This window comes from Bos indicus, chromosome X, assembly GCF_029378745.1.
Source record: "Bos indicus isolate NIAB-ARS_2022 breed Sahiwal x Tharparkar chromosome X, NIAB-ARS_B.indTharparkar_mat_pri_1.0, whole genome shotgun sequence".
Lineage (NCBI taxonomy): Eukaryota > Metazoa > Chordata > Mammalia > Artiodactyla > Bovidae > Bos > Bos indicus.
This window is the reverse complement of record NC_091789.1, coordinates 35699470-35727296: the sequence shown is the minus strand read 5'-3', so window position 1 is coordinate 35727296 and position 27827 is coordinate 35699470. Positions and strand designations below refer to the sequence as shown.

The 27827-nt window shown below is 40.7% G+C and overlaps 1 protein-coding gene across 1 annotated transcript in view; it reads left to right on the top strand.

Annotated features, from left to right (window-relative positions):
• The window catches only part of GABRA3 (gamma-aminobutyric acid type A receptor subunit alpha3), a 240934-nt gene that overhangs the window by 190856 nt on the left and 22251 nt on the right, over nt 1-27827 (top strand). The window contains exon 7 of the mRNA XM_019956417.2: nt 8143-8286. Within this exon, the coding sequence (XP_019811976.1) occupies nt 8143-8286 (144 nt within the window). The remainder of the gene's footprint in view (nt 1-8142; nt 8287-27827) is intronic.

Genomic DNA, 27827 nt, shown 5'->3' with positions numbered 1-27827 from the left:
TCAACATAAAAATAGAAGACTTGAACACAATACAAACCAATTAGGTCTAATTAGCATTTATATTGGAGAAGGCAATGGCACCCCACTCCAGTACTGTTGCCCAGAAAATCCCATGGATGGAGGAGCCTGGTGGGCTGCAGTCCATGGGGTTGCACAGAGTTGGACACGACTGAAGCGACTTAGCAGCAGCAGCAGCAGCATTTATATTGCACTCTACCAAATAATAACACCCATTATTCTGAGGTGCACATGGAATATTTTCTATGGTAAACTGTATGTTAGGCCTTAAAACAAGGTGCAGTCAGTTTAAAAGTACTGGAACCATATGAAGTGTGTTATCTAGCCTCACTTGAATGAAATTGAAAATCAATTATGAAAGAGAATTTGGGAAATTCACAAATATGCTGAAATTAAACAGCATATTCCTAAACAAAAAAAAATGTGTCAAAGAAAAATTCATAAGGGAAATTAGAAAATATTTTGAAATTAATGAAAATTATGTACAATGTAAATACAGCTTAAAGCAGTGTTTAGAGGAAAATTTATAACTGTAAAGACTGTATCAAAAAGAAGAAAGATCTAAAATCAATAACCTGAACTTCCACCTTAAGAAACTAGAAAGAGAAGAGCAAACTAAATTCAAAACAAGCAGATAGAAGAAAATAATAAACATTAGAGTGAAATTAAATGAAACAGAAAATAGAAAAACATTAAACAGAATCAAATAATGTAAAAGTGTTTTTTTGAAAAAATCAATAAATTGATAAACCTTTAGCTAGACTGATGAAAGAGAGAATACAAAACACAGACGCACAAAACAAGAGAATAATCAAATCATGAAATAAGGACATCACTACTGATCTTACAGAAATAAACAGGATTATAAAATAACACAAGCTGCAAATTACATGTCAACAAATGAGAGAGCCTAGATGAAATGGAAAAATTACTACTAATACACAAACTACTGGAAGTGACTGAGAAAAAAGTAGACATTTTTACTGGACCTATAACAAAAGACTTAATTAGTAATTTTATAACTTCCCACATGCAAAAACCCAGACCCAGATGGTTTCACCATTGAATTTTATCAAACATTTAAAGACTAATGAACACTAAGTCTTCCCAAAGTCTTGTATAATACAGATGAGGAAGAACATACAGTCAGGTCAGTATTACCATGATACCAAAACCAAAGATCACAAGAAAACTACAGACAAATATTCTTTATGAATTCTTTAAGACTATAGACATAAAAGTCTTCAACAAAATAAATAAAATAAAAAACAAATAAAAAAGCCTATAAATGAATTACCCACTATCTTCAAGTGAGATCTATTCCAGGGATATAAAGTTGCCTTTATATCCAAAAATCAATCAATGTAATACACCATATCAATAAAGTAAAGGACAAAAAAGCCACATGATCATTTCAATAGCTGCATAAACACATATACCTCATGCCAGAAGTCCAAATTTGTCCTGATTTGCCAGTAACTCTCTGACAGAGGAGCCTGGTGGGCTACAATCCACAGGGTTGCAAAGAGTCAGCCACAACTGAAGCAACTTGGCACACATGCATACTTGCCTATAACTTACCCTGTAACTTTGGATATTTTAAAATCTTGACAGTTTTAAGTATTTGAATTAGTTATAAACCTATGGAGTGTTTATTTCCACTTGGTTTCATAGTATGCCAACCTTAGGCTGTAGTTGTTATGTTCATCAGAACTCTTGTATTCTTACTGAATATGCCCAAACCAAGCTGGGTATTTTTTCTCTGAAACCTTCTGTGTTTTGTGTCTTGGTTTAGATCTTGTGATCAGGTTGTCGTTAACCTCTTCAACCTCATCTCATATCTCTTTCCCCTTTCCATTGGCTTTCTTCCAGTTCCTAGAACACTGTGACACTGCAGAATATTTCCCACTCGGAAGAGTTTACACTTTCTGTTTTTTGTTTGTTTGGCGCATGAAATATTCTCCATCGAACTCTGGCTTTTGCTCATCTTCCATTTTTCTGCTAAAAAGCCACCCCCTCAAAGGGATCTGCTCTGATCACTGTATCTAATTAAACTCCTCCCCACCTCATAAACTCTGTTTCATTTTTTATAGCACTTATCACTGTACGATATTATCTTCTTTATTTACTTACATATTTTCTTTCTGTACTAGACTTATAAGTTCAATGAAGGGTTGGGACCTCAAATGTCTTATGACTTCTGTACATTAACCATCTATTATAATGTCTCAGTATATGAGTGACTGAATAAAACAAGCAAGCAAGCAAGCAGTTTCTGACAGTATGAGTTCAAAGGGAATTCTTGCTCATTTGTGCTACTGTGGCAGGACTGATTTTTACTTCTCATATTCCTGGAGCCTGGCACATACCAAGGCTCAAGTAACAGAAGGAGGCATTTGGCAAAGCAACCAAAGGCAAGCAGATGCTTGTGGCATCATAGCCAATACAATATATGTTAAGGGGGCCATTCTAGGAGTGCTGTAGTTCTTATTGTCTGATAAGTCTCCTTTCTGCAGCATCCATTCCCCACACCTCTCTAAGTCTGCTCCTCCATGGGGGAAAAAAAAAGATCGAACTTGAGGAGAAGGACTCGACTGGGAGGGAAATTGAGGGTTTAAAGAAACCCATGGGACAGGCAGGGAGAAGAGAAGAAAGAGAAGGCCTGAAGGGAAAGATTTCTATTCCCCGATAGGTGAATGAATTCCATCATGAGTCAAGTACTTGCAAAAGCTACAAACTCATGGTTATCTAGAATCCTTCCTTACACTTCCTCCTTTCCTTTCTTGAAAGTGAAAGTCACTCAGTCATGTCTGACTCTTTGTGACCCCATGGACTATACAGTCCATGGAATTCTCCAGGCCAGAATACTGGAGTGGTTAGCCTTTCCTTTCTCCAGGGGATCTTCCCAACTCAGGGATCAAACCCAGGTCTCCCGCATTATAGGCTGATTCTTTACCAGCTGAGCCACAAGGGAAGCCCAAGAATACTGGAGTGGGTAGCCTATCCCTTATCCAGGGGATCTTCGCAACCCAGGAATCCAACTGGGGTCTCCTGCATTGCAGGCGGATTCTTTACCAACTGAGCTATCAGGGAAGCCAAGCCATAGTTATAACCTGCCACTGAGATCTCCTCCCCGTTCCACTCAATTCATCCCACTAATACTATATATTTTGTCCTAAATGCCATTCACACAAAACATTGTGATGGCCTTTGTAACTACTGTTTTGGCATTAGTTTCATTCTTTCCAACCAGTCATCCATACTGCTGGTTGAACAGTCTTTCTAGAGCATACGTCTGGCCATGTCATCTCTATTTCAGTCATGCCCACAGACCTTATAGCCTATGTACTAAAACCCTTATTTCATTTTTTAAAAACTTATAGTTAATTTAAAATATTATATTACTTTCAGATGTATACCCTAGTGACTCAATATTTTAATAAATTATATTCTATTTAAAGTTATTATAAATTATTGGCTGTATTCCTTGTGCTGCACAGTATTTTCTTATAATTTATGTACTTTATACATAGTGGTTTGTGCCTCTTAATCCTCTACCCCTATCTTGCCATTGCCTAGTTCCTCTCCCCACTGATAAGCACTAGTTTGTTCCCTGCATCTAGGAGTCTGTTTCTGTTTTCTTATATTCATTAGTTTGTTGGAATTTTTAGATTCTGTATATAAGTGATTACAAATAGTATGTGTCTTTCTTTGTCTGACTTATTTTGCTGAACATAAAAGCCTCAAAGTCTATCCATGTTGTTGCAAATATCAAAATTTCTTTCTTTTTATGGCTAATATCCTATTTTAGGCTTCCCTGGTTGGCTCAGTGGTAAAGAATCTGCCTGCCAATGCAGGAGATGTGGGTTTGGTCCCTGGGTCAGGAAGATCCCCTGGAGAAGGAAATGGCAACCCACTCCAGTATTCTTGCCTTGAAAATCCCATGGACAGATGGAGCCTGGCGGGCTACCGTACATGTTGGTCACAAAGAGTTGGACATGACTTAGTGACTAAACAACAGTATCCATTTACACACACACACACACACACACACACACACACACACACACACACACACTATATCATATACATTCATCTGTTGAACATTTAAGTTGGCTTCTGTATCTTGCCTATTGCAAATACTGCTGCTATGAACACTGGGGTACAGATATCTTTTCAAATTAGTGTTTTCATTTTCTGCAAATATATTCCCAGGAGTGGAATTGCTGGGTCATATGGTAGTTCTGTTTTTAGTTTTTTGAGAAACCTCCATACTATTTTCCACAATGGCTACATCAATCTACATTCCCACTAACAGTGTACTAGTGTATAAGTGTTCCCTTTTCTCAACATCCTTACCAAGTCTATCCATCCTTTCCAAATTTATTATTTGGGATCTTTTTGACGACAGCCATTATAACTCATGTGAAGTGATATTTTATTGTGGTTTTGATTTGCATTTCTCTGACGGTTAGTAATATTGGGCATCTTTTCAGGTGACTAATTATTGAACATTTATATGTCTTTGGGGAAATGTCTATTCAGGTCTTCTCTATATTTTTAAATCAAGTTTCTTAGTTGGTTTCCTTTGCTGTGCAAAATTTTTTGTTTAATTAGGTCCTATGTGTTTATTTATCTTTTTGTTTCCTTTGCTTAAAGGGACAATCCAAAAATATATTGCTAACTCTTATGTCAAAGACTGCTCTACCTATGTTTTCTTCTAGGAGTTTTATGATTTCCAGTCTTACATTTAGGTCTTTAGTCCATTTTGAGTTTATTTTTGTATATAGTGTGCAAGGAGTGTTCTGATTTAATGTTTTGACATTGTAGCTGCCAGTTTTCACAGCACCACTTATTGAAGAGGCTATCTTTTTTCCACTGTATATTCTTGCCTCCTTTGTCATAGATTAATTTGCCATAGGTGCATGAGTTTATTTTTGTGCTTTCTATACTGATCCATTGATCTATATTTCTATTTTTGTGTGGTATCATACTGTTTTGATTACTGGAGCTTTGTAATACAATCTGAAGTCAGAGAGCATGATGCCTCAAGCTTTGTGGTTTTTTTCTCAAGATTGCTTTAGCTCTTCAGGGTCTTTTGTGCTTCCACACAAATTTTAGGACTATTTGTTCTAGTTCTGTGAAAAATGGCATGTGTATTTTGTTAGGGATTGTGTTAAATCTGTGAATTTCTTTGAACAATGCGGACATTTTAACAATATTAACTTTTCTAGTCCATCAATATTGGCTACATTTATATTTGTTTGTGTGATCTTCCATTTCCTTCATTAATGATTTATAGTTTTCAGAATATAGATCCTTCATTTCCTTGGTTAAATTTATTCCTTCATATTTTATTCTTTTTGATATAAATGGGATTGTTTATTTGCCTTTCTATGATAGTTTCTTAGTGGTGTATAGAACAGCAACAGATTTCTGTATATTAATCTTGAATCCTACAACTTTGCTGAATTAATTTATTAGTTCTAATACTTTTCTGGTGGTGACTAGCATTTTATATATATAGTATTATGTCATTTGTAAATAGTGACCATTTTATCTCCCTCCTTCTAATGTGGATGCCATTTTTTTCTTGTCTGATTGCTGTGAATAGGACTTCCAATATTATGTTAAATAAAGATGGTGAGATTGGGCATCCTTGTCTTATACCCTGATTTTAGAGGAAAAGCTTTCAGCTTTTTACCATTGACTATAACATTAGTTGTGGGTTTGTCCTAGATGGCTTTTATTATTTTGGGATATGTTGCCTCTATGCTCACTTTCTGGAGAGTTTTTGTTATGAATGGGTGTTGAATTTTGTAAAATTTTTCCACATCTATTGAGATGATCATGTGCCTTTGTCTTCTTTTTGTTAATGAGGTGTACCACATTGATTGATTTGTGGATACTGAACCATGATTGCATCCTAGAATAATTTGCACTTGACAATGGTATATAGTTCTTTTTTGCATATTGCTAGATTTGGTTTGATAATATTTTATTGAAGATTTTTATATCTATATAAAAGTCAGAGATATTGGCCTATAATTTTCTGTTTTGTAGTGTCTTTGTCTAATTGGATATCATGGTAATAATGACCTTGTAGAATGAATTTGGGGATGTTTTCTACTCTTCAATGTTTTGGAATAGTTGAGAAGGATAGATATTAATTCTTTATATATTTGGTGGAATTTCCCTGTGAGACTGTCTAGTCCTGGACTTTTGTTTTTTTGAGAGTTTTTTGATTACTGATTTAATTTCCTACTAGTGACCAGTCTGTTCAGAGTATCTGTTCCTTCCTGACTCAGTTTTGGAAGAGTTTATGTTTCTAGGAATTTATGCATTTCATCTAGGTTGTCCAATTTGTTGGCATATAACTGCTCATACTATTCTCTTATGATTTTCTGTATTTCTGTGATAGTCATTGTAATTTCCCCTCTTTCATTTTTTAATTTGTTTATTTGGGTCTCCCTCTCTTTTAATGAGTGGCTTAAAGTCTTAGCAATTTCATTTATCTTTTCAAAAAAGTCAGCTCTTGCCTTCATTGATCTTTTCCATTGTTGTGGGGGTTTTTTTGGTCTCTACTTAACTTATTTCTCCTCTAATCTTTATAATTTCCTTCCTTCTGCTGACTCTTGGTTTTCTTTGCCCTTTTTCTAATTCCTTTAGATGGTAGGTTAGGTTGTGTATTTGAGAGTTTTCTTGTTTCCTGATACAGGCTTTTTTTGCCATAGATGTCCCTCTTAGTATTTGCTGCATCCCATGGATTTTTGAATCAGTTCAGTTCAGTTTAGTCGCTCAGTCATGTCCGACTCTTTGTAACCTCATGGACTGCAGCACAACAGGCCTCCCTGTCCATCACCAACTCCTGGAGTTTACTCAAACTCATGTCCATTTAGTCAGTGATGCCATCCAACCATCTCATCCTCTGTCGTCCCTTTCTCCTCCTGCCTTCAATCTTTCCCAGCATCAGGGTCTTTTCAAATGAGTCAGCTCTTCACATCAGGTGGCCAAACTATTGGAGTTTCAGCTTCAGCATCACTCCTTCCAATGTACATTCAGGACTGATTTCCTTTATGATGGACCTCCTTGCAGTCCAAGGGACTCTCAAGAGTCTTCTCCAACACCACAATTCAAAAGCATCAATTCTTCAGTGCTCAGGTTTCCTTAGAGTCCAACTCTCACATCCATAAATGATACTGGAAAAACCATAGCCTTGACTAGACAGACCTTTGTTGGCAAAGTAATGTCTCTGCTTTTTAATATGCTGTCTAGGTTGCTCATAACTTTTATTCCAAGGAGTAAGTGTCTTTTAATTTCATGGCTGCAGTCACCATTGGCAGTGATTCTGGAGCCCCCAAAAATAAAGTCTGCCACTGTTTCCACTGTTTCTCCATCTATTTGCCATGAAGTGATGGGACTGGATGCCATGATCTTCATTTTCTGAATGTTGAGCTTTAAGCCAGCTTCTTCACGCTCCTCTTTCACTTTCATCAAGAGACTCTTTAATCCTTCACTTTCTGCCATAGGGGTGGTGTCTGCATATCTGAGGTTATTGACATTTCTTCTGGAAATCTTGATTCCAGCTTGTGCTTCATCCACCTCATCATTTTGCATGATATACTCTGCATATAAGTTAAATAAGCAGGGTGATAATATGCAGCCTAGATGTACTCCTTTCCTAATGTTGAACCAGTTCATTGTTCCATGTCTGGATCTAACTGTTGCTTCTTGACCTGCACACAGGTTTCTCAGGATGCAGGTAAGGTAGTCTGTTTATTCCCATCTTTTTAAGAATTTTCCACAGTTTTTTGTGATCCACACAGTCAAAGGCTTTAGTATACTCAATGAAGCAGAAGTAGATATTTTTCTGGAATTCCCTTGCTTTTTCTGCAATCCAGTGGATGTTGGCAATAGTGTCCACAGTAAACTATTAATAATTATTCAACAAGTACTTAATACAAGCATGGATAAATGTAATTCATTTCAAGACAGACCACATATTAAAAAGTCTTTTGGGATGAGAGTTGTATTTCAATCTCATATGAGTTTACTATCAAAGATAATCATTTTTTTTCCCTTCCGTTTTCCTTGTTGACTTTTTTTTTTTTTTTTTTGCCTTAGATGCCTATACAACAGCTGAAGTCGTTTATTCTTGGACTCTTGGGAAGAACAAATCTGTGGAAGTGGCGCAAGATGGCTCTCGACTGAATCAGTATGACCTGCTGGGCCATGTTGTTGGGACAGAAATAATCCGGTCTAGTACAGGTATTTATTTATTTAACAAGTATTTTGTAACCTGTAGCACATATCCATCACTGTTTTAAATGCTTATAATAACTTATGATAAGAAAACATTCTTGTGATGTAGGTAGCATTAGGTTAAGGAAACTGAGGCATGCAGATATTTAGTAATTTGTTCTGTCACAGTTATGTAATGTCAGAGCCAAGAGCTGAACTCAAGCAGACTGGCTTCCAAGACCATGCTTTTAACTGTGATGCCCTGCTGTCTCATGGTGAGTTGGAAGATCAAGGTCTTTAAGGCTAGCCTGTGATAGAAGAGAAAGCAAAGGGAAGCCACAATGTTGGGAGAGCTAAACTTTGACCTAAAGGTTTCATGAAAATATTGCTTAACTCCGCCAATACAAAGGTGGCAAGAACACAGCCAGGAGGTCCAGGAATGAGCCATGGAATTATTTTCTTAAGTGAATCTCCCATTTCAGAAACAAGTGTGTCTGGCAAACATTGCCAGGTCCTCTCAATGGCTATTCCTAGGATATTGATAAATGGAACTTAGAGACTTGTTCTGTAGCCTTCAGTTCAGTTCAGTTCAGTTCAGTTGCTCAGTCATGTCCAACGCTTTGCGACCCCATGAATTGCAGCACGCCAGGTCTCCCTGTCCATCACCATCTCCCAGAGTTCACTCAAACTCACGTCCATCGAGTCAGTGATGCCATCCAGCCATCTCACCCACTGTCATCCCCTTCTCCTCCTGCCCCCAATCCCTCCCAGCATCAGAGTCTTTTCCAATGAGTCAACTCTTCGCGTGAGGTGGCCAAAGTACTGGAGTTTCAGCTTCAGCATCATTCCTTCCAAAGAAATCCCAGGGCTGATCTCCTTCAGAATGGACTGGTTGGATCTCCTTGCAGTCCAAAGGACTCTCAAGAGTTTTCTCCAACACCACAGTTTAAAAGCATCAATTCTTCGGCGCTCAGCCTTCTTCACAGTCCAACTCTCACAACCATACATGACCACAGGAAAAACCATAGCCTTGACTAGACAGACCTTTGTTGGCAAAGTAATGTCTCTGCTTTTGAATATGCTACCTAGGTTGGTCATAACTTTTCTTGCAAGGAGTAAGTGTCTTTTAATTTCATGGCTGCAGTCACCATCTGTAGTGATTTTGGAGCCCCCAAAAATAAAGTTTGACACTGTTTCCACTGTTTCCCCATCTATTTCCCATGAAGTGATAGGACCAGATGCCCTGATCTTCGTTTTCTGAATGTTGAGCTTTAAGCCAACTTTTTCACTCTCCACTTTCACTTTCATCAAGAGGCTTTTTAGTTCCTCTTCACTTTCTGCCATAAGGGTGGTGTCATCTGCATATCTGAGGTTATTGATATTTCTCCTGGCAATCTTGATTCCAACTTGTGCTTCTTCCAGCCCAGCGTTTCTCATGATGTACTCTGCATAGAAATTAAATAAGCAGGGTGACAATATATATCCTTGACGTACTCCTTTTCCTATTTGGAACCAGTCTGTTGTTCCATGTCCAGTTCTAACTGTTGCCTCCTGACCTGCCTACAGATTTTTCAAGAGGCAGGTCAGGTGGTCTGGTATTCCCATCTCTTTCAGAATTTTCCACAGTTTCCTGTGATCCACACAGTCAAAGGCTTTGGCCTAGTCAATAAAGCAGAAATAGATGTTTTTCTGGAACTCTCTTGCTTTTTCCATGATCTACCGGATATTGGCCATTTGATCTCTGGTTCCCCTGCCTTTTCTAAAACCAGCTTGAACATCTGGAAGTTCACGGTTCATGTATTGCTGAAGACTGGCTTGGAGAATTTTGAGCATCACTTTACTAGCATGTGAGATGAGTGCAATTATGTGGTAGTTTGAGCATTCTTTGACATTGCCTTTCTTTGGGATTAGAATGAAAACTGACCCTTTCCAGTCCTGTGGCCACTGTTGAGTTTTCCAAATTTGCTGGCATATTGAGTACAGCACTTTCACAGAATCATCTTTCAGGATTTGAAAGAGCTCAACTGGAATTCCATCACCTCCACTAGCTTTGTTCGTAGTGATGCTTTCTAAGGCTTAAGTCATGTCTATTTAGAAACTTACCAGTTGTAGGAGCCTTAGGAAGGAGACACCCTGAATCCCAACTAACTTTAGGGTATTTGGCAAAATGGAGTATATCTTAGGAGCCCACATGTCTTACAGTACTTTTTACATAAAAGGGTGGGAACTTTCAACACTTGTCTCCATGGAAGTTACAAAGTAGGATACTCTTGTCCTTTTTTTCATTAGCTGGACACTGCTGTTCCATCTCCTTGTGGTGTTACAGCATGTCTGTGTTTTGTTCTCCCTCCATCCTCAGACCAGGGGAGGCAACCTAAAAAAAGCAATATTTGAAAAGAATTAAAGGACAACAGGGGACTTCCCAGGTGGCTCAGTGGGTAAAGAATCCTCCTGCAATGCAGGAGATGCAGGAGACACTGGTTCAATTCCTGGGTCAGGAAGATCCCCTGGAGGAGGGCATATCAACCCACTCTAGTATTCTTGCTTGGAGAATGCTATGGAAAGAGGAGCCTGGTGGGCTACAGTCCATAGGGTCACAAAGAGTTGGACGAAACTGAAGTGACTGAGCATGCACGCATGCAAAGGACAACAGGATTTAGAGATTCAGAATTTGGTGTGGGAAAAGGCTATTCTTGAGAATGGTAACACTGAGTTTCGAAAGACTAGAGGTTTGTGAGAACATGACCTTTTGGAGAAGGTCAGTTGTTCTGTGAAGGTGGGAGGGAAGTCTCCGCCTGGCTAGTCTAGCTCTCCCCAAGCAGAGGGAGGGAGGAGGACCTTCACTGCCTGCATGTGCAAAGTGTACTTTCATTGTCCTACTGTGATGCTTTCATTTTTGGATGGAAGTTACCTCCTGCTCTGGGGTGCTCCTGCTGCTGCAACCAACCTCCTCTCTGAGATCAGTCGCCCCACTTCTTCCCACCACAGCCTGTGGGCAGAGAGTACCCAGGCTCCTGATCAAGGGTCTGTGCATCCCAGCACAGCAAGGCAAGCCCCTAAAGACCAAGGGCATCCCAGGCACCCCAGAGGTCCACCCAGCAGAATGGAGAGAGTTCCTGGGGCTACAACATCTGTTCATTCTCCTGACTTCTCCATCCCTCCTTGGTACTGCTCACCTGATATCACCTTTTGAGACCCATCATTAGCCATTTCAGCAGTCCCATCTTATTTCATTAAACCACTATTTGTTTAGCCTTTATCACACAGGCAATGCACGTTCATAATAGAAAAATTAGAAATGTCAGAGAAGCAAAAAATGTAAATTAAAATATTCTTAAATTCTATCTAGAAAAAAACTTTTTAGAGGAATTTAGTGCATTAACTGATTATTATACAGTTTGGTGTGTAACCTTTAAGAAGGTTCTGTTTGCATTTTTAATCATAAATATATCTTTATATTAATGGGACCATAATATTGATACTGTCTTACAAGCTGTTTTTTATGTAACTTTATATTGTAGGCTTGTTTTCTTGTCACTATGTACATGATTCAAGTAAAATGTACACACAAGCTAGTAATATTTTTTTCAGATATAATTGACATATTAGTTTCAAATGTACAGCATAATGATTCAATATTTGTCTGTGCTGTGAAATGATCACCACAGCAAGTCTAGTTAATATCCATCACCATACATAGTTACAGAATTTTTTCTTAACGCTGAGAACTTTTAAGATATACTCTCAATAACTTTTACATATGCAGTAGAGTATTTATAGTAGTAGTAATTATAGTCTCCATGATGAACATAACACCCTAAAGACTTATTTATTTTATAACTGGAAGTTTGTACCTTCTGATTCCCTTCACCCATTTCACCTAACACCTACCCTTGGGTTCTGGCAACCACCAATCTAATCTTTGTATCCGTGAGCTTGATTTTTTTGTTTTGTTTTTTGGGTTCCACATATAAGTGAGATACAATATCTGTCTTTCTCTGTCTGACTTGTTTCACTTAGCATAATGTACCCAAGGTCATTGCATGTTGTCTCAAATGGCAAAAATTTCCTTCTTTTTGTGGCTGAATAATATTCCATTGTATATCTATATATCACATCTTCTTTATCCATTCATCCATGGATGGAAACTTAGGTTGCTTCCATGTCTTGGCTATTGTAAATAATGCTGCAGTGAAGATGGGGGAGTATATATCTTTTTAAGTTAGTGTTCTTATTTTCTTCAGATCAGTAAGTGAAATTGCTGGATCATATGGTAGTTCCATTTTCAATTTTTTGAGGAAACTCGATACTGTTTTCCATAGTAGCTGCACCAATTTACATTCCCACCAAGAGTGCATGAGGGTTACCATTTCCACACATCCTCACCAACATTTGTATTTTGTTGTTAGCTGTAAGTAGTTAGTAATAATATTTTAATAATCACAATAGACATATATTATTTATTATCTGTTTTAGTTACTCTAAAAAGAAAATGCCATCCTCTGAGGCCATAGCCAGCATTCTTGACAGTGACAAATGTTGCTATCAGTGGGAAATGTAGCATTTCATTATGAAATTCAATGATATCTTCATCTTAATGGCTTCATACTTGTGGATCATAATTCATTTAACAAATTATTTATAATTATTTTCTATTTTAATGCTATAAACAACACTGCAAAGACCTTCTTTTTCCACATAGAATTTTCAGTTCAGTTCAGTCACTCAGTCATGTCTGACTCTTTGTGACCCCATGAACTGCAGCACGCCAGGCCTCCCTGTCCATCACCAACTCCCTGAGTCTACCCAAACCCATGTCCATTGAGTCGGTGATGCCATCCAGCCATCTCATCCTCTGTCATCCCCTTCTCCTCCTGCCCTCAATCTTTCCCAGCATCAGGGTCTTTTCAGATGAGTCAGCTCTTCACATCAGGTGGCCAAAGTACTGGAGTTTCAGCTTCAGCATCACTCCTTCCAATGAACACCCAGGGCTGATCTCCTTCAGAATGGACTGGTTGGATCTCCTTGCAGTCCAAGGGACTCTCAAGAGTCTTCTCCAACACCACAGTTCAAAAGCATCAATTCTTCAGTGCTCAGCCTTCTTCACAGTCCAACTCTCACATCCATACATGACCACAGGAAAAACCATAGCCTTGACTAGATGGACCTTTGTTGGCAAAGTAGTGTCTCTGCTTTTTAATATGCTATCTAGGTTGGTCATAACTTTCCTTCCAAGGAGTAAGTGTCTTTTAATTTCATGGCTGCAATCACCATCTGCAGTGATTTTGCAGCCCAGAAAAATAAACTCAGCCACTGTTTCCACTGTTTTGCCATCTATTTGCCATGAAGTGATGGGACCAGATGCCATGATCTTCGTTTTCTGAATGTTGAGCTTTAAGCCAACTTTTTCACTCTCCTCTTTCCCTTTCATCAAGAGGCTCTTTAGTTCTTCACTTTCTGCCATATGGGTGGTTCATCTGGATATCTGAGGTTATTGATATTTCTCCCGGCAATCTTGATTCCAGCTTGTGCTTCTTCCAGCCCAGTGTTTCTCATGATGTACTCTGCATATAAGTTAAATAAGCAGGGTGACAATATACAGCCTTGATGTACTCCTTTTCCTATTTGGAACCTGTCTGTTGTTCCATGTCCAGTTCTAACTGTTGTTTCCTGACCTGCATACAGGTTTCTCAAGAAGCAGGTCATCTATTTCTGCTTTACTTACTATGCCAAAGCCTTTGACTGTGTGGATCACAATAAACTGTGGAAAATTCTGAAAGAGATGGGAATATCATACCACCTGATCTGCCACAGAATTTTGTTCCTATGTAATTACCTGCCTAGGATCAAAACAGAATATTGAGATTGCTATTTCAGAAAGTAGACACATTAAAAATTTTTTAATACATATTGACAAATTGCCATTCTAAAAGGTTAAACAACTCATGCTCTCATTATCAGTGTATGAGAATGCCAGTTTCCCTTCACTCTTGGCAATGCAGATTTTATGGATTGAATTATGTGTCCCCCAAAGGTATTACCCCCAGTACCTCCAAATATGACCTTATTTGCAAATAGGGTTATTTCAGATACTAGATTATAGTCACAAATTAGTTTTGAAAACATGATATAGAGTACATCAATGAAGAGATGATTTAATGTTAAAATTCATTTGTAAACTCCAATAATATGCAGGTGTAAGAAGGAATGAGGAAGTTCTATGGGAATATCTACAAGATATATCATTGAGTAAAAAAGGCAAATACAAAACCATAAAAGACTATAGGATATATATTTGTATGTGGGCTTCCCTGGTGGCTCAGAGGTTAAAGCGTCTGCCTCCAATGCTGGAGACCTGGGTTCGATCCCTGGATCAGGAAGAATCCCCTGGAGAAGGAAATGGTAACCCACTCCAGTATTCTTGCCTGGAGAATCCCATGGACAGAGAAGCCTGGTAGGCTACAGTCCACGGGGTTGCAAAGAGTTGGACACGACTGAGCAACTTCCCTTTCACTTTACACTCTAGGTGTGGAGAGCAGGGGCTGCTCTTTGTTGTGTTATATGGGCTTCTCCTTGTGGTGGCTTCTCTTATTATCATCACAGTCTCTAGGTGTGCAGGCTTCAGTAGTTGCAGCACATGGGCTCAGTAGTTGCAGCCCACAGGCTCAGTAGTTGTGGCTCACAGGCTCTAGAGCACCGACTCAGCAGTGGCACATGGCTTAGTTGCTCCATAGCATGTGGAATGTTCCTGGACCAGAGAGAGAAACCATATCCTCTGATTTGGCAGGCAGGTTCTTATCCACAGTGCCACCATGGAAGTCCAACATGCAGTAATTCTAAGTCGAGGACCCTTCTTTGTTCCAAAGTCAAGCATGAATTAAATAAATAACTTAAATTTGTCAAACTCTCTGGCCAGTTCTTCACACCGCTCCCTACTTCAGCCCTGATTTCATTTTCCCTTGTTTGCAACTTTTACATTAATATTCTAAGAGGAACATTTGAATGTATGATCTTAGTTTTGCATCTTTCCTAGAAATTTGAAGTTTGTTAGAAAAATTTTTATTACTATTATTGTGTATATTATTTATTTAGACATGGAACATAGGTAAGTGAAGATAAATTAGAAAATAAGAGCAGTGCAGCAGGTGTTTTGACCAATTCATAGACACCACTTTGTGGTTGGGGCACCAAAACACCACAGTTGCTTAGCCAGAGAGACAGTTAAGCCCTGAGGTCACCATTTTGGCATGGGAGGCCACTGACACCAAAGGGCATGTCCAGTTTGTGGACGGGGGCGCCAAAACCCCACTACTGCATAGCTACAGAGGCGATCAACTGCTGAGGTCGCCATTTTGTTGCAGTGTGGCAACAGGCACCAGGGGGCGTGGCCTTTTTTCCTGGCTGGTTGCTGCTGATAGAGGGATCTGCTGGAGTTTCGCTGTTGGCAGTGAGCTTCACTGTTGGGTGGAGCCTCTGTGTGTTCTAGTCTGTTTGCCAGAGCTAGGGGCTAGTGCTCAGAGGTTGGGTTCTCTCAGATGCTGCTCTCAAAGGTTGGGTTCCCTTGCAGGTGAGATTAGACTGCTGACTGTACTTTTGACGAGGAGATGTTACTGGCAGGGGTCCTAGTACCACCTCCAAGGTTTGCTCACTGTTGGCTGTAAGTTATACTACATCCCCTTGTGCAAGCTGACCTGAAATGATCTGGTCTTGCAGTTCCCAGAGCCTTCCCATGACACATGGCAGAAGTGGGCCTCTGGGGAACAACCAGGAAAGCTCGGTATCTGCCTTGGGTTCTCATTTCCCCACTGGAGAAACCATAGATTCAAAGGTACCCTCTTAGGTGCTGCAACTGAGCTGGCCTGGGGGAGGGAAGAAAGCAAAAACTGATACCACTTCTGTTATCCTTCTAATGTGGCTTTTCTTGCTTTTCATGCCAGGGGTTGGTGGGAGGGAGTGCTGCTTCAGCTTTATTTCTTGGATCTGGGATTTTCACAGATGTGTTCTTTTCCGTGGTTAGCTGCTAAACCACATTTTTATGACAGGGTTCTAAAGCTGGGACTGTCATATTCCACCACCTTACTGATCTTAAGTCACCCTCTTTGCTTCTTTGGAAGAGAGACAATTTCTCTGAAAGAAATTGAAAGAAAGAATAGAAAATGAGAATATATTTTAAAAAATATATTCAGTTATATAAAATAATGGCTAATTTGGTAAGTTTTTGAAAAGCCCACTTGCTTTCATTTCAGCTCTACACAGTATAACTTATATAAAACCTATAATATGTATTATTTATAAATGTTAAGTATTTTACATGATCAGATGTAGGATTAACAGACAGGAAGGAATTTAGAGATATGAGACTAACATGCAGAAGGAGGAAATTCCCCAAGCTAGTCAAAGTCCAACTGTTGTTAAAAATAAATCTTCAGTGCTTCACCAGCTAAGAGAAAGAGTGAACAGAGTACAGGGAAAGAAAGCAGTAGAAATGTATACAGATAGGAGAGAGGGAGAGAATAAGGAGAGAGTGGGAGGGGGTAGGGAACAAAGAAATAAAAAGATTGAAAAAGAGGCAGAGAGAAAGAAAAGAAACTCCAATGTTATACTGAAGAAATTCTATAATTTGGTATGAAAATTCTTTGCTAAATTAAAAATAAGCATACTTATATTTTTCATGTTCACATAAACAAGCTAGAAAGTGAACACACACACAGTATGGATTGCATATTGAGCTTTGGCTGACCAGATGGTTCTTTCTAGGCTTAGGTACAAGGGAGTGGGTGAGGTAGGAAAGTGGGAAATTACCTCATTTGGGAGACATGCTGAAACTAAATGAGGGTGGAGAGACAGAGAGGTGAAAAATAAGAAGCCTAACAAGAAAGGTAGAAATAATCAGATTGCATAGACATTTGGAGGCTCTTTGGAGAAGTTTGGATTTTACTCTTTGAGAGATGGGAAACTTGGAGAGTCTTAAGCAAAAGAGAGACTGAGTCTGACTTACATTTTAATAGATTCATTTTGGCTGCAACTCTGAGAATACATTTAAGGGGACAAGTACATAAGCAAGTCAAGTTAGAAAGCTATTACAGACTCTAAGAAAGAGATGATGGTAGCTTAGTCCAGAATGGTAACAGCAGAAGTGGTGGGAAGTGGTCAAATTATAAATATTAATATATTTTGAAGAAAGAACTATCAATGTATCTGAATCTGTGTCTACATTTGTGCATGCACACATAGAAACATGCATGAGGGAGGAAGAGGGAGCAATCGATGATGTTAAAGATTTTGAAGCATTTTGATCCATGCTTCTGAGAGTTACCATTTACTGAGATAGGAAATCTGTTGGAGGAGATATTTTGGAGGGCAAAGGAAATGGAGAGAATAAGAGTAAGATTTGGACATATTAGGTCAAGATACCTATTAGGTCCCCAAATGGTGATGTCTAATGGGTAATGAAATATATAGGTGTAGAGCATTATCAGTTCAGTCGCTGAGTCATGTCTGACTCTTTGTGACCCCATGGACTGCAGCACACAGGCTTCCCTGTTCATCACCAACTCCCAGAGCTCGCTCAAACTCATGTCCATTGAGTCAATGATACCATCCAACCATCTCATCCTCTGTCGTCTCCTTCTCCTCCTGCCTTCAATTTTTCCCAGCATCAGGGTCTTTTCCAGTGAGTCAGTTCTTTGCAGCAGGTGGCCAAAGTATTGGAGTTTCAGCTTCAGCATCCGTCCTTCCAATGAACATTCAGGAATGATTTCCTTTAGGGTGGACTGGTTGGATCTCCTTGCAGTCCAAGGGACTCTCAAGAGTTTTCTCCAACACCACAATTCAAAAGCATCAATTCTTCAGTGCTCAGTTTTCTTTATAGTCCAACTCTCACATCCATACATGACCACTGGAAAAACCATAGCTTTGACTAGACAGACCTTTGTTGGCAAAGTAATGTCTTTGCTCTTTAATATGCTGTCTAGGTTGGTCATAACTTTTCTTCCAAGGAGCAAGCCTCTTTTAATTTCATGGCTACAGTCACCATCTGCAGTGATTTTGGAGCCCCCCAAAACAAAGTCTGTCTTCCCTCTGTTCAAATTTGGGCTCCTTTTATACAGAAGATTGGGAGGAGCTCACTGTGGCACCAACCCATGGCTCAGCAGGACCACTAATGTTGGCTGGTTGACAGTTGCTCACTAACAGTGGCTTGCTTGGGGGAGGGACCCACTGCAGTGCTGACCAAGAGCTGAGTGGGGCTGCTGTAGCCTGCACCTGCCTAGCCCATATTACATTTCCCCACTGTCAGTGTCCATTCCACAGTCTTGTAGGAAAAGGGGTGGTGATATTTCTGGCTATCTCTCACTGAAAAGGGGAGATGCGGGAGTGATTGTGAAATGGAATTGATCAGCGTCAGGTTGGGAATATTTCTTAAAATTTTTGGTAAGCAATACAATTCTCTTTATCTACAACTATTTGAACCTGATGACATTCCTTCTACAATCAGATTTTAATCTCAACACATAAACTTTCTGAAGAGCAACCTTAACCCTTCTAAGGGTTCATAAACCCATTGCTCTCTGGCTTCTCAGGAGTTGAGTCATTTTCTAATGACAGTGAGGCTACTTTAAGCAGTGTGATATATCCATGGCTTTACTTCAGCTAACTTGACAGACGAATGCATGGTGAATAATACCATGTGTGGTCCTGTCCACCTTGCAGTCAGCTGGTGCTGTGGCCGCTGTTCTCTCCACGTTTTACGGAGGATTCCGTCTCCAGGTAGGAAAGGATGTAAGGCTATTTCCATTGGATAGGCAGACCTGCTGGAAGCAAATACCTGAACAGTTAAAACTGTGAGATCTTTCACAGCATTTATAGATTCTCACACCTGGGCAGACACCTGGAATGGCAAACTATAGAAGATTTCAAAATGGCTTAAATTAAGCCTGTTTCTGGGAGCCGCTCTGATCGGTAGCATGGCAGCTGGAAAGGCCTTGTTGTTCAGTTGCTCACCTATGTCCTTCTATTTGCTACCGCAGTGGACTGTAACTCACCAAGCTTTCCTGCCCTCCCAAGTTTGCTCAAACTCATGTCCTTTGAGTCAGTGATGCCATCCAACCATCTCATCCTTTCTCTCTTCCTTCTCCTCCTGCCCTCAGTCTTGCCCAGCTTCAGGGTCTTTTCCAAAAATTCAGCTCTTTGCATCCGGTGGAAAAAGTACAGAGCTTCAGCTTCAGCATCAGTCCTTCCAATGAATAGTCAGGGTTGACTTCCTTTAAGATTGACTGGTTGGATGTCCTTGCAGTCCAAGGGACTCTCAAAAGTCTTCTCCAACACCACAGTTCAAAAGCATCGATTCTTTGGCACTCAGCCTTCTTTATGGTCCAGCTCTCACAGCCATACATGACTACTGGAAAAACCATAGCTTTGACTCTATGGATCTTTGTCAGTAAAATGATTTCTCTGCTTTTTAATATGTTGTCAAGGTTTGTCATAGCTTTTCTTCCAAGGAGCAAGTGTCTTAATTTCACTGCTGCAGTTCACTGTCTGCAGTGATTTTGGAGCCCAAGAAAAGAAAATCTGCCACTGTTTCCACTTTTTCCCCATCTATTTGCCATGAAGTGATGGAATTGAATGTCATGATCTTTGTTTTTGGGATGTTGAGTTTTAAACCAGCTTTTTCACTCTCCTCTTTCACTTTCATCAAGAGGCTCTTTAGTTCTTCTTTGCTTTCTGCCATAAGGGTGCTGTCATCTGCATATCTGAGGTTATTGATGTTTCTCCCGGCAGTCCTGATTCCAGCTTGTGCTTTGCCCAGCCAGCATTTCACATAATGTAATCTGCATATAAGTTAAATAAGCAGGGTGATAATATACAGCCTTGTCATACTCCTTTCCCAATTTTGAACCAGTCTGTTGTTCCATCTCTGGTCCTAACTGTTGCTTCCTGACCTGTCTACAGGTTTCTCAGGAGGCAGGTAAGGTGGTCTGCAATTCCCATCTCTTAATTTTCCACAGTTTGTTGTGATCCACACAGTCCAGCATAGTCAATGAAGCAGAAGTAAATGTTTTCCTGGAATTCTCTTCCTTTTTGTATGATCCAGGGGGTGTTCGCGATTTGACCTCTGATTCCTCTGTCTTTTCTAAGTCCAGCTTATACATCTGGAATTTCTCAGTTCACATACTGTTGAAGTCTAGTTTGAAGGATTTTGAGCATTACTTTGCTAGTGTGTGCTACTACTGCTGCTAAGTTGCTTCAGTCATGTCTGACTATGTGTGACCCCATAGACAGCAGCCCACTAGGCTCCTCTGTCCCTGGGATTCTCCAGGCAAGAATACTGGAGTGGGTTGCCATTTCCTTCTCCAAGCTAGCGTCTGAGATGAGTGCAATTATATGGTAGTTTGAACATTCATCGGCATTGCCTTTCGTTGGGATTGGAATGAAAACTGACCTTTTCCAGTCCTATGTCCCCTGATGAGTTTTCCAAATTTGCTGACATATTGAGTGTGTCACCTTAACAGCATCATCTTTTAGGGTTTTGAATAGCTCATGTGGAATTCTATCACCTGCACTAGCTTTGCTCATAGTAATGCTTCCTAAGGCCCATGTGAGTTCACACTACAGGATATCTGGCTCTAGGTGAGTGACCACACCATCATAGTTATCTGGGTCATTAAGTTCTTTTTTATACAGTTCTTCTGTATATTCTTGCCACTTCTTCTTAATCTCTTCTGCTTCTGTAGATCCTTACCATTTCTATCCATTATTGTGCCCATCTTTGCATGAAATGTTCCCTTGGTATCTCTAATTTTCTTGAAGAGCTCTCTAGTCTTTCCCATTCTATTGTTTTCCTCTATTTCTTTGCATTATTCACTTAAGAAGGCTTTCTTATCTCTTGTTGCTATTCTCTGGAACTCTGCATTCAGTTGGTTCTATCTTTCCCTTTCTCCTTTGCCTCTTGCTTCTCCTCTTTTCTAAGCTATTTGTAAGGCCTCCTGAGATAACCATTTTGCCTTGCATTTCTTTTTGGGGGGGATGGTATTGGTTACCTCCTCCTGTATAAGTGAGTTAATGTCTTGACATATTTTAGCAATGCTCCTTTTTAATGTATGATTCAGTTTCTCAGTTTCTCATGTTGTTTCTGATCCCCAGGATGAATGTAACTTCCAATCAGTTCAGTGTTTTAGACACTTGTTGGGTTATGCTAGAGACAAAAGCAGGCCTGTTATCACTTTGGAGGATATTAAGTAGTCCAAAGCAGGGAATAATTTCCTTAAGGAGGACTTTAACCACTTCAGAGGCCTTTTCTGTCTGGGTAGGATAGAATCCTACCATCCTTAAATAGTGTCCACACATACCAGCAGGTTCTGAAGTTTCCTACAATTTGAGGCATTTGAATAAAATCTATTTGCTAGACCTCAGTGGGGCAAGTTCCTTTGTTCTGGGTCCCCATCTGAGGCTGTCTGAAAGAGGTTTTGGGGTTAATTTTAGCACAAATCATACAATTCTGAGTGACTTGCTAGATGGTCCTTTGTAGGTGAGGTTCCATTATATGTTTCCAAATCCACTGTAACTTGGCATCTGTCCCATAATGGGTGCTGTCATGAATGTGCTGCTGCAGCACAGTGTCCAGGAAAGTGACAGGGATCAAAACAATTCTTCCTTGTGCATTACATTTCCAATCAGGTGAGTTATGGTCAAGAGTGAAACCCACTCATTGGCCCTCTCCTCGTCCTTTTCTGAATATGCTGGGTGGTATTTTGACAAGTCAGTCTGTGGAAGGGGTGACCTTATCATGGCTTGCTTTCTTTGCAGCTTGGTCAGCTAACCAATTCCCCTTTATTATATGAGTCTCACCCTTATGGTGGCCTGGGCAGTGCTTTATGGCCACTTGTGAAGGCTTATGGACTGCTTCTAATAGTAACAGAATTTCAGGAGCATGTTTTAGGTCTTTATTGTTCGAAGTGAGGAGCCCACTTTATTTCCAGATTGCCCCGTGAGCATGCACTACAGAAGATGCATAGCAAGAGTCTGTGTATATATTTACTTGTTTCTCTTTAGTAAGGAGCAGGGCCCTTGTTAGGGTCTTGATTTCTGCCTTCTGAGCTGAGCTCCCTGGGGGCAGGGCTTCTGTTTCCATAGTCTCTGTGAGGGTTACCACTGCATACCCAGTGCATCGCCTACCTTTGTCCACAAAGCTGCTTGTGTTGGTGAACAGTTCCACATCCAGCTGAGCCAAGGGTTGGGCCATTAAGTCCAGTCTGCTGGAGTACACTAGCTCGATGGTGTGTAGGCAGTCATGCTCGAGGATTGGGCAGCATCAATCCGCAGCAATATGGCTGGCTTTAGGGCTGAAGTGACTTGAATTCTCACATTAGGATTGTCCAGTAGAATGGCTTGGTACTTTCCCATTTTCCCAGAAGTCAGCCAATAACCTTCTTTCTATTCCAGCAAAGTGAGGACATGATGAGGAACATACACAGTGGTGGGTTGCCCCAGGGTAAAGTTCTCAGCTTCTTGAAGTATGTCACAACTAGCTGCCACAGCTTGAAGGCAAGAGGCCACCTCTTGACAGTCTGTTCTAGTTGTTTTGAGAAGTAGGCAAGCAGTCTGGGGATATTCCCCAGGGTTTGGATTAGCACCCCAAGGTTTATGCCTTTTCTCTCATGTACATACAGTTTGAAAGGTTTCTTTAGATCCAGTAGTCCCAAAGCCAGAGCTGAAACTTTGCTCTTAATGTCGCAAAAGCTGTTTGGCACTCTCGTCCAAGTAAGGGACTGAAGATCATATCCCTTCAGTGCCCCATAAAGGGGATTCCCTATGACCCCATAGTTTGGGATCCAAATCCAACAGAGCCCTGCCATTCCCAGAAAACCTCTATGTTGTCTATGAGTCTTGGGTGTTCTCAAGCCTGCAATTGCCCATCTTCTATCAGGCAAGACCTCCCTGTCCTTTGGAAATGTCAAGACCTAGATACTTGACTTTGTTGCTTACATATTTGGACTTTTTTCTGGGAAACCTTATATCCACAACTGGCCAAATAGTTCAGGGTTCTGATGGTATTTTGTAGACACTTGTCATAAGTAGGATTTGCTATGAGCAAGTCATCCACATATTGGAGTATGAGTCCTTCATCCAATATTAAGTTTCTAAGGTCCCTTGCCAACATTTCCTCAAACAAGGTCAAAGAATTCTTAAATCCTTGAGGCAGGACTGCACAAAAATACTGTCGGATTATTTGTGTTTCGGGGTCCTGCCATTCAAAAGCAAAAAGCTGCTATGATTCTTCTGCAATAGGAATGCAGAAAAATTCATCCTTCAAGTCCCAAACTGAGAACCAACTGTATTCTCCCAGAATAGTTGTGAGCAGAGTGTATGGATTGGGTACCACAGGGTGTAAATCTTGAACTATTTCACTAATAGCTCTCAAGTCTTGGACAAAGTGATACCCTTTGAGTTGGACTTTTTGACTGGGAGGATAGGGGTATTATACAGGAACCTGCAAGGTTTAATCACTCCTGTTTTCAAAAACTTTTCAAGAATTGGCTGAATTCCCTTTTGAGCCTCTTGTCTCAGAGAGTATTGTATTAGATTAGGTGTCCCAGCATCAGTTCTTAATGTTGGCCATGCATTTTGGGGCCTTCTCTGGGGTGCCATTAGCCCACACTTCTTGTCTTACCTTTCCATAGACTTCAGAGGTAAAAGCTCAGTCTCCTTTTCTGGGCCATCTGTGACTGCCATCTGCAGGCTTATGGTGTGTTCTAGTGGGACCCTGACGTCAAACTGTCCTGATAAGTTACTTGAGCATTTAATTTACAAAGGAGATCTCAGCCCAAAAGAGGGATTGGACACTCTGGCATATACAGGAAACTGTGTTTCAGGGTTCGTGCATGCATTCTAAGTTGCTTTGGTCATGTCCAACTCTTTGTGACCCTATGGACTGTAGCCCACCAGGCTCCTCTATGCATGGGATTCTCCAGGCAAGAATGCTACAGTGGATTGCCATGCCCTCCTCCAGGGAATCTTTCCAACCCAGGGACTGAACCTGGGTCTCTTCTGTCTCCTGCATTGACAGGCAGGTTCTTTGTACTTGCACCAATTGGGAAGCCTGTGTTTCAGGGTAAGGTCCCCTAACTGGCATTCTAGAGGTTGTAAGAAAGAATAATTTTGCACTTCTCCAGAAACACACATGATCGGGATGGACTGAGATGTTTTCTATGCTACTTTGATGTTTACCACAGAGTATGCTCCATTCGCAGATGTATCAGAAAGTCAATCAACTTGTCTCCCATTGTCAAAGTTACCTGGGGCTCCTGTGGGGAAATTAGAATTGGATGCCTCGGGTCCAAGGGAGACCCCAGGCCTCTTCATTCTTCATTAGAGTGTTCCTCTCTTTCTACCAGAGGAGAGGCACCTGTCTTTCTTTTATTGTTTTCCTTCTTATTCCTTAGCCTAGGGCAATCTGTTTTCAAAAGTCCTTCCTACTTGCACTAAGTACATTGTTCCTTCCACAGTGGTGGCTTATCTCTCTCTTCAGGATACTTGCCTTCCAGAAATCTAGTGCTGCTGCCAGGAAAGTGGCATTCCATCTTGATCATCTTAGTTCTCTCTTTGTTCCATGTTATTCAACTCTTTAAAAGCAATATTTACTGATTGATAAGAGTTCATTCCAGATGCACGATCTAACGTTTGTAATTTTCTTCTTGTGTCTGAAGCATTTTGCCCAATGAAGGCCATATTTACCATTCTCATATTTTTGGACACCTCAGGGTCTGTATCAATGTAGCACCTATAAGCTTGAAAAATTGTTTCTAGAAACTGTGATGGATCTGTTGCAGAAAGGGGGACCCCTTCCAGGGCCTGAAATTGGGCTCTTGTCTAACACTCGGAAAAGAATTGTCCGAGGAGACACGTGCTGACAAAGCAAGAGATTTTATTGGGAAGGGCACCCAGGTGGAGAGCAGTAGGGTAAGGGAACCCAGGAGAACAGCTCTGCCGCGTGGCTCGCAGTCTTGGGTCTTATGGTGATAGGATTAATTTCAGGGTGGTCTTTGGCCAATCATTCTAATTCAGTCTTTCCTGGTGGTGCACACATTGCTCAGCCAAGATGGATGCTAGTGAGCAGGATTCTGGGAAGTAGATGGACACCCTGTGTCTCCTTTTGACCTTTCCCGAACTCTTCCGGTTGGTGGTGGCTTATTAGTTTCGTATTCCTTACCAGGATCTCCTGTCATAAAGCACCTCATGCAAATGGTTACTATGGTGCCTGGCCAGGGTGGGCGGTTTCAGTCAGTGTGCTTCCCCTAACAGATCCTTATAGGGTTTTTGGTGTATCTCCTGAATTTATTTTAAGGTCTTTTGCTTAGGTACTCCCTTTCAAAGAGCTGCTAAGATACACTTCCTAGAATGCTTTAGGTGTGTCACTTCTCCATTGTTAGGATCCCAGTCAGGTTCAGCAATAAGAACTGCCAGACTTGCTTCTGAAGTTCCACTCTGGATCTGCTAGATGAAGCTGCTATGCTTCCTCTCTAGCCTTGTCAGTGAGCATCCTCCTTTCATCTCCAGTAAGCATCAACTTCATACAAATGTGAATGTCTGCCCAAGAGGGATGGTGAATGACAAAGGTAGAAGTGAAAAGTTCAGTCATATGGAGGGGGTCCTCTCAGTATGTAGGGTTATGGTTTTTTCCAACTAAACAAATCTGAAGTTGAGAATGGCTTGTGCATCCATGGAAACCCAGCTCTTTGGCCATCTGCATTAAGGCCTCCTATAGGATATGTGCACAAAGAAGATTGCCCTGCTCCAGAAGTGGCTCCCAGTCCAAATTGGGTGCCCTGTCAGTTCTTAGATGGTGATAACAAACCAGGCTCCTGTGACCTGGAGGTTAACATAGAAACTTCTAATTGATTCTCATAAGTAGGGGAGACAGGAGACAGTGCGTATGTTAGTGCATCCTGCTCGGCCAATGGGGGAGCTGGGTTGGTCGGAGGGGGTTTTAAGTTTTGAAATAGCATGTCCTCACTCTTGCTTTCTCCCTCTCCCTCTCGGAGAACAGGTTTTCCCTTCAGACCACTGTACCATAAGGCAGTAGCCATTTGACTGCTTTTCCTCTTAATGCAATAGCATAAATGCTTCTCCATATAGAATCTCATCATTTTCACCTGCTCTTTCACAAAACAATTCTAATTGCAAGACTGTATAATTAAGTGAGCCATTCAAAGGCCATAGCTCTCCTGATCCTAACATACTGGGACCGCACACTATGACAATAGAATATCATCTGTTCCTTAGTCATAGGCTCACAACTATTTTTTGCCCATTTACTTAAGGTACATCCCAAAGGGCTTTTCTTAGGGACAGATGGAGTATTTCCCATATTTATAAGTTCAAGAACAACAAAACACAAAAAGGACAAGCAAATTCCAATGCCAGAGGCACAAATAGGGTCCATCGTGAATGAGGGCAGAACAGGAACAAACAAATACAAAACAAAAGCAAGTGAACACAAAACAAAATGGAAAGAAATGGTTCAAAAATCAGATAGAGTTCAACAATTCATGTGTGCATGCATGCTGAGTCACTCAGTTGTGTCCAACTCTTTGCAACCCCATAGACTGTTGCCTACCAGTCTCCTTTATCCATGGGATTTTCCAGGCAAGAATACTGGAGTGGGGTGCCATTTCCTTCTCCAGGGGATCTTCCTGACCCAGGGATCAAACTCTCATCTCCTACATTGGCAGGCAGATTCTTTACTTCTGTACCACCTGGGAAGCCCTCGAACAACTGCCCTCTCCAAAAGGGTACCATGAACAAATGGGCTTTTCCTTTAAGGAAAAAAACACAAATTGAGAAGGGAAGATGTTTCCAGTTGTACATACCTGAGCAACTCACCCTACCATATCAAGCCTGTCGGTTCCCAAACGTTGATTCTTTGCTCCAACGGCCAAGCTCTGAGGCACCCAGTGCCGCTCTAGGGAATTTTGAAGAGAAGATCCTCAGGACAAATGGTTCTGGCAGCTGCTAGGGCCTTACGCTAAAATTCCCCAAGCAGGGCTGGTTGGTCACAAGTATCAAGGCTCCTGGGTGGTTTCACCAAAAATTTGTTACTGAGCCTAAGATTGTTCTGCTCGCTGCACAATAGGCCAATCAATCTGGAGACGAGTTGTTGGAGCAAGGAATGACTTTAATAGAAAAGCTAGCAGACCAAGAAAATGGCAGAGTAGCGTCTCAAAAAAACCATTTTCCATCAGTCCAAATTTAGGCTCCTTATATATAGAAGAGGGGAAGGGGGAGGGACCCACTGTGATGCATACCAGTGGCTGAGTGGGGCTGCTATAGCTCGTGTCTGCCTCACCCCTATTACAATCTCTGCCTCTGTCATCACATATTTCCCTTTGTGTCTTTCTTTTTATAAGAGAGCATCAATCATAGTAGATCACGTCCATCCTACTCCGGTATGAACTTATTTTAACTAGCTATATCTGCAGCATGCCTCTTTCTAAAGAAAGTCACATTTTGAGGCATTCAGGTTTATGACTTCATATATTTCTAGGAGACACAATTCAACCCACAACCATAAC